Source organism: Bufo gargarizans, chromosome 2 (assembly GCF_014858855.1).
Source record: "Bufo gargarizans isolate SCDJY-AF-19 chromosome 2, ASM1485885v1, whole genome shotgun sequence".
NCBI classification, from domain to species: domain Eukaryota; kingdom Metazoa; phylum Chordata; class Amphibia; order Anura; family Bufonidae; genus Bufo; species Bufo gargarizans.
In genome coordinates, this window is record NC_058081.1 from 169,541,603 (window position 1) to 169,556,470 (window position 14,868).

General features: G+C 46.1%; 1 protein-coding gene across 1 annotated transcript in view; it reads left to right on the forward strand.

Annotated features, from left to right (window-relative positions):
* The first annotated feature begins 9,600 nt into the window (after nt 1–9,600).
* TEX9 (testis expressed 9) overlaps nt 9,601–14,868 on the forward strand; it is a 51,147-nt gene continuing 45,879 nt past the window's right edge. The window contains exons 1-2 of the mRNA XM_044283285.1: nt 9,601–9,647; nt 9,790–9,884. Of these exons, the coding sequence (XP_044139220.1) occupies nt 9,609–9,647; nt 9,790–9,884 (134 nt within the window). The 5' untranslated portion in view covers nt 9,601–9,608. The remainder of the gene's footprint in view (nt 9,648–9,789; nt 9,885–14,868) is intronic.

Sequence of the window (14,868 nt, forward strand, 5' to 3'; positions counted from 1 at the left end):
ACATATGCTCCCATCCAGACGTCATCTCTTTCAGGGAAGACCCTGCATTTTTCAACAAGATAATGCCAGGCCACATTCTGCATCAATCACAACATCATGGCTGCGTAGGAGAAGGATCCGGGTACTGAAATGGCCAGTCTGCAGTCCAGATCTTTCACCTATAGAGAACATTTGGCGCATCATAAAGAGGAAGGTGCAACAAAGAAGGCCCAAGACGATTGAACAGTTAGAGGCCTGTATTAGACAAGAATGGGAGAGCATTCCTATTTCTAAACTTGAGAAACTGGTCTCCTCGGTCCCCAGACGTCTGTTGAGTGTTGTAAGAAGAAGGGGAGATGCCACACAGTGGTGAAAATGGCCTTGTTCCAACTTTTTGGGGATTTGTTGACACCATGAAATTCTGATTCAACATATTTTTCCCTTAAAATGGTACATTTTCTCAGTTTAAACTTTTGTTCCGTGATTTATGTTCTATTCTGAATAAACTATTAGAAGTTGGTACCTCCACATCATTGCATTCAGTTTTTATTCACGATTTGTATAGTGTGCCAACTTTTTTGGAATCCGGTTTGTAATAGTGCAATATCTGCCTTGAGCCGTTTTAAATTAGGTAAAATCATGGTGTGTTTTTGAGGGGACAATAAGCACTTGACATTCCATGAGATTATAAAGTAATGTCTGGGGAAATATATCTGTGTGGTCTGACCATAAGATACAGTAGGGTACTGAATGGGTTAAGTGGGACTTAAACTCCCATAATGATCTCCAATAGTGAACCAAACAGTGAACAACAAAGTGCATCCAAACAAATAAATCCACCATCACTCCACTGGGAGAAACTATTCAGAAATGGATTTACTTTTTTCCAACATACGGGACTCCCACAACCATCCCATACCTTATATATATGTTCCATGTAATTGAAAAATTGTGAGCAATATTACATCACCCCATGCACATGTCAGGGTCCTTGAATCCTGAAGGCTCCCTCGGCATGTCTGGGGAAGGATGAGTTGATCTTGTATATACTGCCGCCTGAATAAGGGAGTCAGGACAGAGGCAGCAATATTTCCTATTTGCAAGCTGTTGTTCTGGGTGTCTTGGGTGGTGGTTTCTCCCTTGGTCCTGATTTCCTTTGTGTATCCAGGTTCCTAGGAAGAGGAAGCCAACTTTCTCCTGGCGACTCATCCAATGCCATAGGTGACAGTAAAGCCACAAGCTCTATTTCAGCCTCCTGTGGATCAGTATACATCTTTTGAGATCCTCCTGAGTCAGTTACCCGAAGCACTACTGGATAGGAAAGTTGAAAATTAAATTTTTTTCTCGTACAGTTCTGGCAGAGCTTGCTAAAGGCCCTTCTCTTTTTGGTGGCTTAAACGGAGTAATCTGCAAAGAGTGTAACAACTGTGCCATCAAAGTGCAATCGTTGCCGAAGCCGCCTGTATGCCCTTTTTTTTGTCAGAATAAGGCCTCATGCACACGACAGTATTTTTTCACGGTCCGCAAAAACGGGGTCCGTTGGTCCATGACCGTTTTTTCGTCCGTGGGTCTTCCTTGATTTTTGGAGGATCCACGGACATGAAAAAAAAAGTCGTTTTGGTGTCCGCCTGGCCGCGCGGAGCCAAACGGATCCGTCCTGAATTACAATGCAAGTCAATGGGGACGGATCCGTTTGACGTTGACACAATATGGTGCCATTTCAAACGGATCCGTCCCCATTGACTTTCAATGTAAAGTCTGGAGTCCCTTTTATACCATCTAATCGGAGTTTTCTCCAATCCGATGGTATATTTTAACTTGAAGTGTCCCCATCACCATGGGAACGCCTCTATGTTAGAATATACTGTCGGATATGAGTTAGATCGTGAAAACTAATTTCCGACAGTATATTCTAACACAGAGGCGTTCCCATGGTGATGGGGACGCTTCTAGTTAGAATATACTACAAACTGTGCACATGACTGCCCCCTGCTGCCTGGCAGCACCCGATCTCTTACAGGGGGCCGTGATCAGCACAATTAACCCCTCAGGTACCGCACCTGAAGGGGTTAATTGTACTATCATATCCCCCTGTAAGAGATCAGGGCTGCCAGGCAGCAGGGGGCAGACCCCCCCCTCCCCAGTTTGAATATCATTGGTGGCCAGTGCGGCCCCCCCCTCCCTCCCTCTATTGTAATAATTTGTTGGTGGCACAGTGTGCGCCCCCCCCTTCCTCCCTGTATTGTAATAATTATTCGTTGGTGGTACAGTGTGCGCCCCCCATCGGCCCCCCTTCCTCCCTGTATTGTAATAATTATTCGTTGATGGCACATGGTGCGCCCCCCCCCCTTCCTCCCTGTATTGTAATAATTATTCGTTGGTGGCACAGTGTACGCCCCCCATCGGTTTCCTCCCTGTATTGTAATAATTATTCGTTGGTGGCACAGTGTGCACCCCCCATCGGCCCCCCTCCCTCTATAGCATTAACAACATTGGTGGCTCCGATCGGTTACCATGGCAGCCAGGACGCTACTGAAGCCCTGGCTGCCATAATCAGCTCCCTGCTGCTGTGTGCACAAAGCACAGGGCAACAGGGAGAGTGTAAGATCCTATTCACCCTAATAGAGCTCTATCAGGGTGAATAGGACAAGGGATGAAAGATCCCAGGTTCTAGCCCCTAATAGTTATTAACCCATTTACGACCGCAATACGTCTATATACGTGATAGCTGCACATACCCCGTGCAGCTACCACGTGTATGTCACGAGGGTGTCAAGAACCACGCCTGACTGTTATACCCGGGGTCAGGAAGTCGCAGCGGTTGGCTGCGCGCTCTATGTAAGATAGGGCTGTTTCCTTATGGTAGCTTTCTGGGTTTGCTTTGCAACCCTTTTTGGCTCACTCAGGGATCCGTAGCTCCTTCTCCTCAGCTGTTCCTTGTCCAGCACTCCCAATCCTCCTTATATTCCCCTCTCCCACTTCTCTGGTTACCAGATATAGAGCTTCCTGCCTGGACATCTATACTGACCTACTGGAGATGTGTTGCTGCGTTCTCTGGTTGTTGGTCCAGAACGTTTCCCTCCGGATCCCTGTTGGACCTTTGTGGTCTGCTGTGGTCGCCCACCTGGGTTCATGTGTTCGTCTGTATTGTCTGTCCTCTCCCTGGTGTTTCCCTCTTAGTGTCAGTGGTGCGGACTAGCGATCCCACCGGCCCGTTCACTTTCTAGGGCTCATTTTAGGGAAAGCCAGGGTTTAGGCACGTGATCGCCGCACGGGTGAGGAACCCGTCTAGGGACGCCAGGGCAGTCAGGTGCCAGCCGCAAGGTGAGTCAGGGGTCACCACCTTTCCCTCTCCCTTGGGCAGGGCTTTCCCTTTTCCCTCCCTGTGCGTGACGCCGGTCATTACAGTGTATAGACGTCATGGCAGTTCTTTAATCAGTGCTTGGATTAAAGCTTCTGCCCCTGCCCTGGTGCTGTCACGGACAGCATACAGTCTAGTAATGCCGGCAAGGGACCAATCAGAGTGGCCTTTGCCGGCAATCGATCTTATTGGTTAGTCTGTGCAGACTAACCAATCGGATCGCGGCAGTGTTAAAATGCCGGTTTCAGGCTCTGATCTGCGCTCTGTAAAAAAATTAAAAAACTGTTCCACAACAGCCAGTTTTTTGGTCACCTTACCCCATAAAGTGTAAAAATGAATGATCAAAAAATCATATGTACCCAAAAAATGGTACCAATAAAAAACTCAACTCTTTCTGCAAAAAACACACAAAAACATAATTTATTTTTCAAAAATTGTCTTATTATGTAAAACTGAAACAAAGAAACAAAAAAAAGTAGACATATTTGATATCGCTGCGTCCGTAACAACCTGCTCTATAAAAATAGCACATGATCTACCCTGTCGGATGAATCTTGTAAAAAGTCACCTTATCCCCTAGTTTCCAAAATAGTAGGGCTGCAGCTAACGATTATTTGAATAATCGATTAGTTGACGATTAATTTCTACGATTAATCGGGAAAAACGACAAAACTACAAAACAAAGAGGTTTATATGATCTTACTTGAAAAATTATGTTCAAAGGCCATATTAAAACAAATTGTGGACGACACTATTATGGGGAGGATCTGTGGATGGCACTGTTATGGAGGGTGGGATCTGTGGATGGCGCTGTTATGGAGGGTGGGATCTGTGGGTGGCGCTGTTATGGAGAGGGGGATCTGTGGGTGGCGCTGTTATGGAGAGGGGGATCTGTGGGTGGCGCTGTTATGGAGAGGGGGATCTGTGGGTGGCGCCGTTATGGAGAGGGGGATGTGGGTGGCGCCGTTATGGAGAGGGGGATCTGTGGGTGGCGCCGTTATGGAGAGGGGGATCTGTGGGTGGCGCCGTTATGGAGAGGGGGATCTGTGGGTGGCGCCGTTATAGAGAGGGGGATCTGTGGGTGGCGCCATTATGGAGAGGGGGATCTGTGGGTGGCGCAGTTATGGAGAGGGGGATCTGTGGGTGGCGCAGTTATGGAGAGGGGGATCTGTGGGTGGCGCAGTTATGGAGAGGGGGATCTGTGGGTGGCGCAGTTATGGAGAGGGGGATCTGTGGGTGGCGCTGTTATGGAGAGGGGGATCTGTGTATGGCACTGCTATGGGGAGGGGGATCTGTGCACTGTTATGGAGAGGGGGATATGTGCACTGTTATGGGCATAACAGTGCACAGATCCCTTTCCCCATAACACTGCACAGATCCCTTTCCCCATAGCAGTGCCATACACAGACCCCCCTCCCCATAGCAGTGCCATAGACAGATCCTCCCTCTCCCCATAACAGCCCCGGCCCCGCTGCTTAGTCGGACTAATCACTGCATCTTTATTTTACCTTTTACAATGACGCTCCGGTAACAACTAACAGGCAGAGCGGACGCGGCGTAACGTCACTTACTCACGTGACGCACCTGCTCCGCCCACTTAATGAATGAAGGAGGCGAGCAGGCGTGTCACATGAGTAAGTGACGTTACGCCGCGTCCGCTCTGCCTGTTAGTTGTTACCGGAGCGTCATTGTAAAAGGTAAAATAAAGATGCAGTGACCGCCCACCCGCATAGCAACGAATCTGCGATTATTCGATGACTGGATTCGTCGACAACGAATCCAGTTATCGATTATAATCGATTAATCGTTGCAGCCCTACAAAATAGGGTCACTTTTTGGGAGTTTCTACTGTAGGGGTGCATCAGGGGGGCTTTAAATGGGACATGTCATCTAAAACCAGTCCAGCAAAATCTGCCTTCCAAAAACCGTGTGGAGTTCTTTTCCCTTTGCGCCCTGCCGTGTGCCCTTACATCAGTTTACGAACACATGTTGAGTGTTTCTGTAAACCGCAGAATCAGGGTAATAAATATTGAGTTTTGTTTGGATGTTAACCCTCAATGTGTTAAAGAAAAAAATGTAATAAAATGGAAAATCTGCCAAAAAAAGTGAAATTTAGACATTTCATCTCCTTTTTCCTTTTATTCTTGTGGAACACCTAAAGGGTTAACAAAGTTAGCAAAATCAGTTTTGAGTAACTTGAGGGGTGTAGTTTCTACAATGGGGTCATTTATGGGGGGTTTCCACTATGTAAGCCCCACAAAGTGACTTCAGACCTGAACTGGTCCTTAAAAAGTGGGTTTTGTAACGTCCTAAAAAAATAAAATGACATTTCCAAAACGATGCCAACATAAAATATACATATGGGGAATGTTAAGTAATAAATATTTTATGAGGTATCACTTTCTGTTTTAGAAGCAGAGAAATTGAAATTTTGAAAATTGTGATTTTTTTTAAAATTTTTGGTAAATTTGGGATTTTTTCATAAATAAAGGTGAAATATATTGACTCAAATTTATGACTATGATGAAGTACAATGTATCATGAGAAAACAATCTCAGAATGGCTTGGGTAAGTAAAAGCTATTACCACATAAAGTGACGCATGTCAGATTTGTAAATTTTGACCTGGACACTGGGGCATCAATGACCTTTGGTCATGAAAGGGTTAAATAAAAAGTAAAAAAAAACAAAACACCAAAATATTAAGTTTAAATCACCCCCCTTGCCCAATTTTACATATAAAATATATACACAATAAAAAAAATTACATATTGCCACGCCCGAAAAAGTGCAAACTATTAAAATATCTCCTATGCGGTGAACGCCGTAACAGAAAAAAAATTTAAACCGTGCAATTTGCCATTTTTTAGTCACCTTGTCCCGACAAAAATTAGGTTAGGACTGTTCTATTATGGTCCAGACGTTCCATAAAATCTGGAATGCACGCGGCTTTTTGGGTGTTTTATTTTTTTCACGTGGTATCGAGTATCGCAATACTTTTTTATGGTATCGAAATTGAGTCAAAATTTTGGTACCGTGACAACCCTAGGTAAGACGTTTGTTTTTATTATACCGTAATTATATGTATTTTAAATTTGTCGACTAAAATTATTTTTTGGGCTCCTAAATTTTTCAGGTTAGGAGCCAATCTTTTAGTCTGGAGCCCTGTACAGTGAGCCTTGTTGAATCCCTCAGGATTTCCTATATTCGGGTGTGTGTCCCCGATATGTTGTCTTCAGCCGCTGACAGACTGTGCTCAGCCTCGTCTAGCTTTTTGGTGTGGGAGGATACCCTCTTCTGTAGCGCCTGGAATATAGCCGAGACAGTGGTGGACAGCGTGTTCTGGATATTGGGGGGAGATTTTTCTTAGCCACTTCAATGGCCAGTTTTTTGTAGTTGATGTGGAGGGGCTGCGTCCCTGGGTCTAAGTCTTGTTTTGGATGCACTCAAGCAGTGCTATCTTATGGACTGTCTGCTCCAAACTACAAGCTGCTAGTTTATCGTGCATGGAAGAACCACACTGACACCTTGCCGTATCAAAGCAGAACTCATTTATTACAGGAAGTTAAGTTTCTATATCATTGGAGAGGGCGTTCCTCATGCCATTGTTTCATTGGCTAAAGTACAAAAAGAAAAAATAAATAACACTTGGCATCTGCGCATTATTTTACAAACTTTGGTAACTGTAAACTTCTAGGTGCCAGCGCCATATTGTAATGGCTTCACATAAATATCATGACATCCTCAACGGTCTCCCCTCTCCTCCTCCGAAACATCATCTCTGATGTTGAGAGAGTGCAGGTCAGCGCCATCTTGTTACCTCTCGTGGTAGGAGACATGACCGTCGTAATAATGGTGTGAGGCGGTCCCCACTGCTAGGTGGCCAAAGTGCTTGCACCTGTGATAGTACTGATTACTAAAGTCTGGTGCACAAGGGGAGAGAAATGGAGGAGTAATGTTGCGGGAGCTCCTCTATCCTGCTTCTCTACCTTCTGGCGGAACAGCCACAATGTGCTGCACACATCCGCATTTCTGGTTCGCAGCTCCCGAAAAAAATAGAACATGTCCTATTCTTGTCTGCAATAGCGGACAAGAATAGGCATTTCTATAGGGGTGCCAGGCCGATGTATTGCGGATCCGCAAAATACTACGGACGTGTGAATAGACCCTTAGGCCTCTTACACACGAAGGTCCTTTTCCAGCCAGGTCCTGCAAGAAGAAGAAAGAAGACGAGCCCAGCTGTGCGATCAATAGGATGAGGCGAGTTTAAAAAAATAAAAATTTAACCCCACAATGGACCTTTTACTTAGCATTCTGAATGATAATAAAAAATAATCTGAAAATAATAAAGTAAATGGGGTCCCGGGTATCTTATCCCTCGTCTCCTTAGCAACCATGCATGAAAATCGCATTGCATCCGCACTTCCTTGCGATTTTCACGCATCCCCATTCATTTCTTTGGGGCCTGCGTTGTGTGAAAAACACAGAATATAGAGCATGCTGAGATTTTCACCCAACGCACAAGTGATGTGTGAAAATCACCGCTCATGTGCACAGCCCCACTGAAGTGAATGGGTCCGGATTCAGTGCGGGTGCAATGCGTTCACCTCACGCATTGCACCCGTGCGGAATTCTCGCCTGTGTGAAAGGGAAACTTAGGGTACTTTCACACTTGCGTTGTTGGATTCCAAAAATCTGTATGCAAACGGATTCCATTTGTCTCACACATACATTGCAATACCGGATCCATCTCTCCGGTTGCCATCAGGAAAAACAGATCCAGTATTTATCTTTTTCACATTTTTAATAGTCTGCCCATGCGCAGCCCACAAAACCGGATCCGTTTTTCCAGAACACTTGGGGCCCTTTCACACTTGCGTTGTCCGGATCCGGCATAGAGTTCCATCGCCGGGGCTCTATGCCGGAAGAATCCTGATCAGGATTATCCCAATGCATTCTGAATGGAGTGAAATCCGTTCAGGATGCATCAGGATTAGAGATGAGCGAACTTCTGTTTTAAGTTCGGCGTCTAAAGTTCGGGGGCGGGTTAGCGGAGAATCCCGATCTGGAACCGGATATGGATTCCGACTTCCGTTGTGGTCCGTGGTAGCGGAATCAATAATGGCCGATTATTGATTCCGCTACCACGGACCACAACGGAAGTCGGAATCCATATCCGGTTCCAGATCGGGATTCTCCGCTAACCCGCCCCCGAACTTTAGACGCCGAACTTAAAACAGAAGTTCGCTCATCTCTAATCAGGATGTCTTCAGTTCAGGACCAAAACGTTTTTTGGCCGGAGCAAATACTGCAGCATGCCAAAAATCCTGAAGACTTGCCGCAAGGCCGTATCCGGAATTAATGCCCATTGAAAGGCAATGATCCGGATCCGGCCTTAAGCTAAACGTCGTTTCGGCGCATTGCCGGACCCAACGTTTAGCTTTTTCTGAATGGTTTCCATGGCTGCAAGGACGCTAAAGTCCTGGCAGCCATGGTAAAGTGTAGCGGGGAGCGGGCGAGCAGCATATTTACCGTCAGGGCGCCCCAAGCGCATGGATGACGTGATCACATGGAACACGTCATCCATGCGCACGGGGCGCTCTGACGTCATTCTGGAGCGCCCGGGAGCCACACGGACTGTAAGTATACCGCTCCCCCGCTCCTACTATGGCAACCAGGACTTTAATAGCGTCCTGGGTGCCATAGTAACACTGAACGCATTTTGAAGACGGCTCCGTCTTCAAATGCTTTCAGTACACTTGCGCTTTTCCGGATCCGGCGTGTAATTCCGGCAAGTGGAGTACACGCCGGATCCGGACAACGCAAGTGTGAAAGGGCCCTTGGCCAAAAAATGTAAGAGGGACTGGACTGACGCATCCTGAACGGAATCGGCCCCTTATTCAGATCCAGGTACTGTTTTGAAAACTGTAGACTATTTTCAGAGGGGACAACAGGTGGAAGAAGGGAACTCAGCACCCAGAGATGGGCAATTTGTTTTCGTTACCCCTGCCTGCAAAAATACAAAACTGTTTCTGGTGGTGGAGTGCCCCTTTAGATGGATGACTACAGTAAAGCAGACATATGCCCTGCCAGTGTAAGGTACCTGGTGCAGCAGACAGCAACCTCTCGGCCAGAGCGCGCAACCAGGACGGGGGTCACGTGACCAACCGCCAGCAGCCATTCTCTCGCGGTAGTTCGACCGCTGGTTGCTTAGCAACAGAACGCCGGCGCCTTAATGTACTACTATCACATTACCTGAAGCCCGTACAATGGCGGAGACCCGGAGATCTGCAGCTGTATCCAGCAAGGTAAGCACAGACTCTGCCCCCGGGAGACAGTGAGTGCACGCTCTGCGCCCAGCTGGCACTTCCCATACGCAGATGATCGGTCGGTCAGGTACCCACTACCGCATCCCAATACTAGTCTTATCTGACAATGGCATTATTTTAGGTAAAGAAAAACAAGGGGGTCGGCCCTCCTGCAGCTGGCACTGTGAAGAAGACCACCACACGAGACAATCTGCTGGCCAAGGAAGAAGAATACAAGTAAGAGTAAATAAGTGACCCAGACATAATGCAGCAGCCAGCAAGATGCTTGTAAGGCTCTGTTCACACAGATTTCCTGATGAGTACATCTTAAGGCTCCCATAGAGTTCTACTGACGAGGTATAGGAAGAAACGTATAGCGCGGTATAGGGTGGGGGTGCCATTGTGTGTGCTGCATGGTGTGAACATAGCTCTGCTCATACCACATCTGGTGCATTCTGTTGAGGCGGAGTAATTATTATTATTATTATTTTTACTTCTTTTCCTCCAGAGAAATTTTTTTTTTAAACCTTGTTTACATGAAGGGTTGCCAGTGCCACCTTTCCCAACAAAATCTAGAGGCCATGTCTAAAGAGTGGCGCAAAGTCACTCGAAAGGGGGAGGTGACCTAAAATGCTTCATTTTGCTCCAAAAAATTGAGGCACAATTCTGGCATAAAATTCTGTTTACAACAATACCAAATAGAGCTAGTTTTTTATGTCTTAGGCCTCTTTCACACGGGCGTGAGTTTTTTTGCCCGGATAAGAGCCGGGTGCGTTGCGGGAAAATGCGCGATTTTTTCTGCGCAAGTGCAAAACATTGTCATGCGTTGCACTCGCGTGAGAAAAATCGCGCATGTTTGGTACCCAAACCCGAACTTCTTCATAGAAGTTCGGGCTTGGGATTGATGTTCTGAAGATTGTATTATTTTCCCTTATAACATGGTTATAAGCGAAAATAATAGCATTCTGAATACAGAATGCATAGTAAACCAGCGCTAGAGGGGTTAAAAAAATTTTTTAAAAAATTTAACTCACCTTAGTCCACTTGCTCGCGATGCCTGGCATCTCCTTCTGTCTCCGCTGCTGATGAACAGGACCTGGGGTGAGCTGCTCCATTAAATACAGGTTAAGGACCTTCGATGACGTCACTCCGGTCATCACATGGTACGTCACATGATCTTTTACCATGGTGATTCACCATGGTAAAAGATCATGTGATGACCGGAGTGACGTCATCGAAGGTCCTTAACCTGTATTTAATGGAGCAGCTCACCCCAGGTCCTGTTCATCAGCAGCGGAGACAGAAGGAGATGCCGGGCTTCGCGAGCAAGTGGACTAAGGTGAGTTAAATTATTTTTTATTTTTTTTAACCCCTCTAGCGCTGGTTTACTATGCATTCTGTATTCAGAATGCTATTATTTTCGCTTATAACCATGTTATAAGGGAAAATAATACAATCTTCAGAACATCAATCCCAAGCCCGAACTTCTATGAAGAAGTTCGGGTTTGGGTACCAAACATGAGCGATTTTTCTCACGCGAGTGCAACGCATGACAATGTTTTGCACTTGCGCAGAAAAAATCGTGCATTTTCCCGCAACGCACCCGGCTCTTATCCGGGCAAAAAAAATGACGCCCGTGTGAAAGGGGCCTTAGGGTACTTTCTAAACTGATCAGTTTTATCCCCATGCATTCTGAATGGAGAGCAATCCGTTCAGGATGCATCAGGATGTCTTCAGTTCAGTCTTTTTAATGGCTTGCTATGGTTTTATCTCCGGCCAATGCCGGATCTGGCATTTTTTCCATAGGAATGTATTAGTGCCAGATCCGTCCTTGCCGCAGACCGAAAAAAAGGTGAAAAAAATAAATACCAGATCAGTTTTTCTGGATGACACCGGAAAGACAGATCTGGAATTTCAATGCATTTTTCTGACTGATCAGGATCCTCATCAGTCTTAGGTCCCTTTCACACGGGCGTTGCGGGAAAAGGTGCGGGTGAGTTGTGGGAACACCCACGATTTTTCCGCGCGAGTGCAAAATATTGTAATGCATTTTGCACTCGCGTGAGAAAAATCACGCGTGTTTGGTACCCAAACCCGAACTTTTTCACAGAAGTTCGGGTTTGGGTTAGGTGTTCTGTAGATTGTATTATTTTCCCTTATAACATGGTTATAAGGGAAAATAATAGCATTCTGAATACAGAGTGCATAGTACAATAGCTCTGGAGGGGTTAAAATAAATAAATAATTTAACTCACCTTAGTCCACTTACTCGTGTAGCCGGCATCTCCTTCTGTCTTCATTTTAGCTTTGTGTAGCAACAAGGACCTGTGGTGATGTCACTTCGGTCATCACATGATCCATCGCCATGGTAAAAGATCATGTGATGACTGTGACGTCACCAAAGGTCCGTGTTGCTACACAAAGCTAAGATGAAGACAGAAGAAGATGCCGGCTACACGAGCAAGTGGACTAAGGTGAGTTAAATTTTATTTTATATTTTTTTAACCCCGCCAGCGCTATTTTACTATGCATTCTGTATTTAGAATGCTATTATTTTCCCTTAAAACCATGTTATAAGGGAAAATAATAATGATCGGGTCTCCATCCCGATCGTCTCCTAGCAACCGTGCGTGAAAATCGCACCGCATCTGCACCTGCTTGCGGATGCTTGCGATTTTCACGCAACCCCATTCACTTCTATGGGGCCTGCGTTGCGTGGATTATCGCACCACAACGCACAAAGAGGAGCATGCTGCGATTTTCACGCAACACATAAGTGATGCGTGAAAATCACTGCTCATGTGAACAGCCCCATAGAAATGAATGGGTCGGTATTCAGTGCGGGTGCAATGCGTTCAACTCACGCATCGCATCCGCGCGGAATACTCGCCTGTGTGAAAGGGGCCTTACAAATGCCATCAGTTGGCATACGTTTTGCCGGATCACTCTGCCGCAAGTGTGAAAGTAGCCTTACTACTTAAAAGAAAAAAAATGTTTTTGCATCGCCGCATCCCAAGACCCATAACTTTTTCATTTTCCTTTCTATGGAGCTGTCTAAAAGCTTGACTTTTTTGGGATGACCTGTACTTTTCATAGGTATCATTTTGGTACGTAACAGTTTTTTTTAACAGTTTTATTTTTTTACAGCATTCCCTGTAAGGGATAAATTACATAAGGGGTTAAATGGCCCAGATCAGCGCTTTTGCCCGTCCGGGCCGTTAGAGCAGCTCTCTGCTGCTTGGGTGGGAGAGCCTGCAGCACTTAGACTGGGGCCGGCGTTTATTCATACATTTCCAGAAATAATGAAAGAGGAACACCACAATGTAAATGCCAAAGAAAGGATGCAAGAACATACTGAACAGAAATGTGAGAAGAGGGAGGAAACCTGTCACCGGGATTTTGTGTATAGAGCTGAGGACATGGACTGCTAGATGGCCGCTAGCACATCCGCAATATCCAGTCCCCATAGCTCTGTGTGCTTTTATTGTGTAAAAAAACGATTTGATACATATGCAAATTAGGGTCCATTCACACGTCCGTGTGTGTTTTGCAGATCCACAGATTTTGTGGACCGCACATCACCGGCACTTAATAGAAAATGCCTAATCTTGTCCGAAATTGCGGACAAGAATAGGACATGTTCTATATTTTTCGGGATCGGAATTGCGGACCCAGAAGTGCGGATCCGCAATTCAGGATCTGGGCAGCACATCGTGCTGCCCCATAGGAATGAATGGGTCCGCAATTCCGTTCCGCAAATTGCGGAACGAAATTGCGGACGTGTGAATGGAGCCTTAACCTGAGATGTGTCCTGTATGTGAGATGAGTCCGTGCATACAGCCTGTTGCTGGCTGCTTTATGTAGCTTTCCTCATCAGTCTGTGCTTTAGAAATCCTATTCATACAATTTGGTTGATAATCATGGTGTTTTTACAACATTATGGGGGAGATTTATCAAACTGGTGTAAAGTAGAATTGGCCTAGTTGCCCATAGCAACCAATCAGGTTCCACCTTTCATTTTCCAAAGGAGCTGTGAAAAATGAAAGGTGTAATCTGATTGGTTGCTATGGGCGACTAAGGCTACTTTCACATCTGCGTTTTCAATTCCGCTATAGAGATCCGTCATAGGATCTCAATAGCGGAAGAAAAGCTTCCGTTTTTTCCCCATTCATTGTCAACGGGGACAAAACTGAACGAGACAGAATGCACCAAAATGCACTCAGTTCCATTTGGCTGCGTCCCCATCGCAGTTAGAATAATGCTGCAAGCAGCGTTTTTCTGTCCGCGATGTGGTGCGGAGCAAGACGGATCGGTCCTGACACCTGGTATGGTGGTCATTGTCAGGTATTAGACTGGTAATGGTATGGTGGCCGGTGTCAGGTACTAGACTGGTAATGGTATGGTGGCTGGTGTCAGGTACTAGACTGGTAATGGTATGGTGGCCGGTGTCAGGTACTAGACTAGTAATGGTATGGTGGCCAGTGTCAGGTACTAGACTGGTAATGGTATGGTGGCCAGTGTCAGGTACTAGACTGGTAATGGTATAGTGGCCAGTGTCAGGTACTAGACTAGTAATGGTATGGTGGCCAGTGTCAGGTACTAGACTGGTAATGGTATGGTGGCCAGTGTCAGGTACTAGACTGGTAATGGTATGGTGGCCGGTGTCAGGTACTAGACTAGTAATGGTATGGTGGCCAGTGTCAGGTACTAGACTGGTAATGGTATGGTGGCCAGTGTCAGGTACTAGACTGGTTATGGTATGGTGGCCAGTGTCAGGTACTAGACTGGTAATGGTATGGTGGCCGGTGTCAGGTACTAGACTGGTTATAGTATGGTGGCCAGTGTCAGGTACTAGACTGGTAATGGTATGGTGGCCGGTGTCAGGTACTAGACTGGTAATGGTATGGTGGCTGGTGTCAGGTACTAGACTGGTAATGGTATGGTGGCTGGTGTCAGGTACTAGACTGGTAATGGTATGGTGGCTGGTGTCAGGTACTAGACTGGTAATGGTATGGTGGCCAGGGTCAGGTACTAGACTGGTAATAAGGATTGGTGCCGGTGCATCTTATGTTAGGTGGAATAGATGCAGCACTGTGTGAACACGGTCGGTGCTGTGCAGGGTCACACCCCAGTGTACTCAGCGCTGGAGCCGGAGGATCCTCCTACCATTGACACAGCTGGAAATAGTAAAGTCCTATGAATGCGCCTCCTGTGTGACATG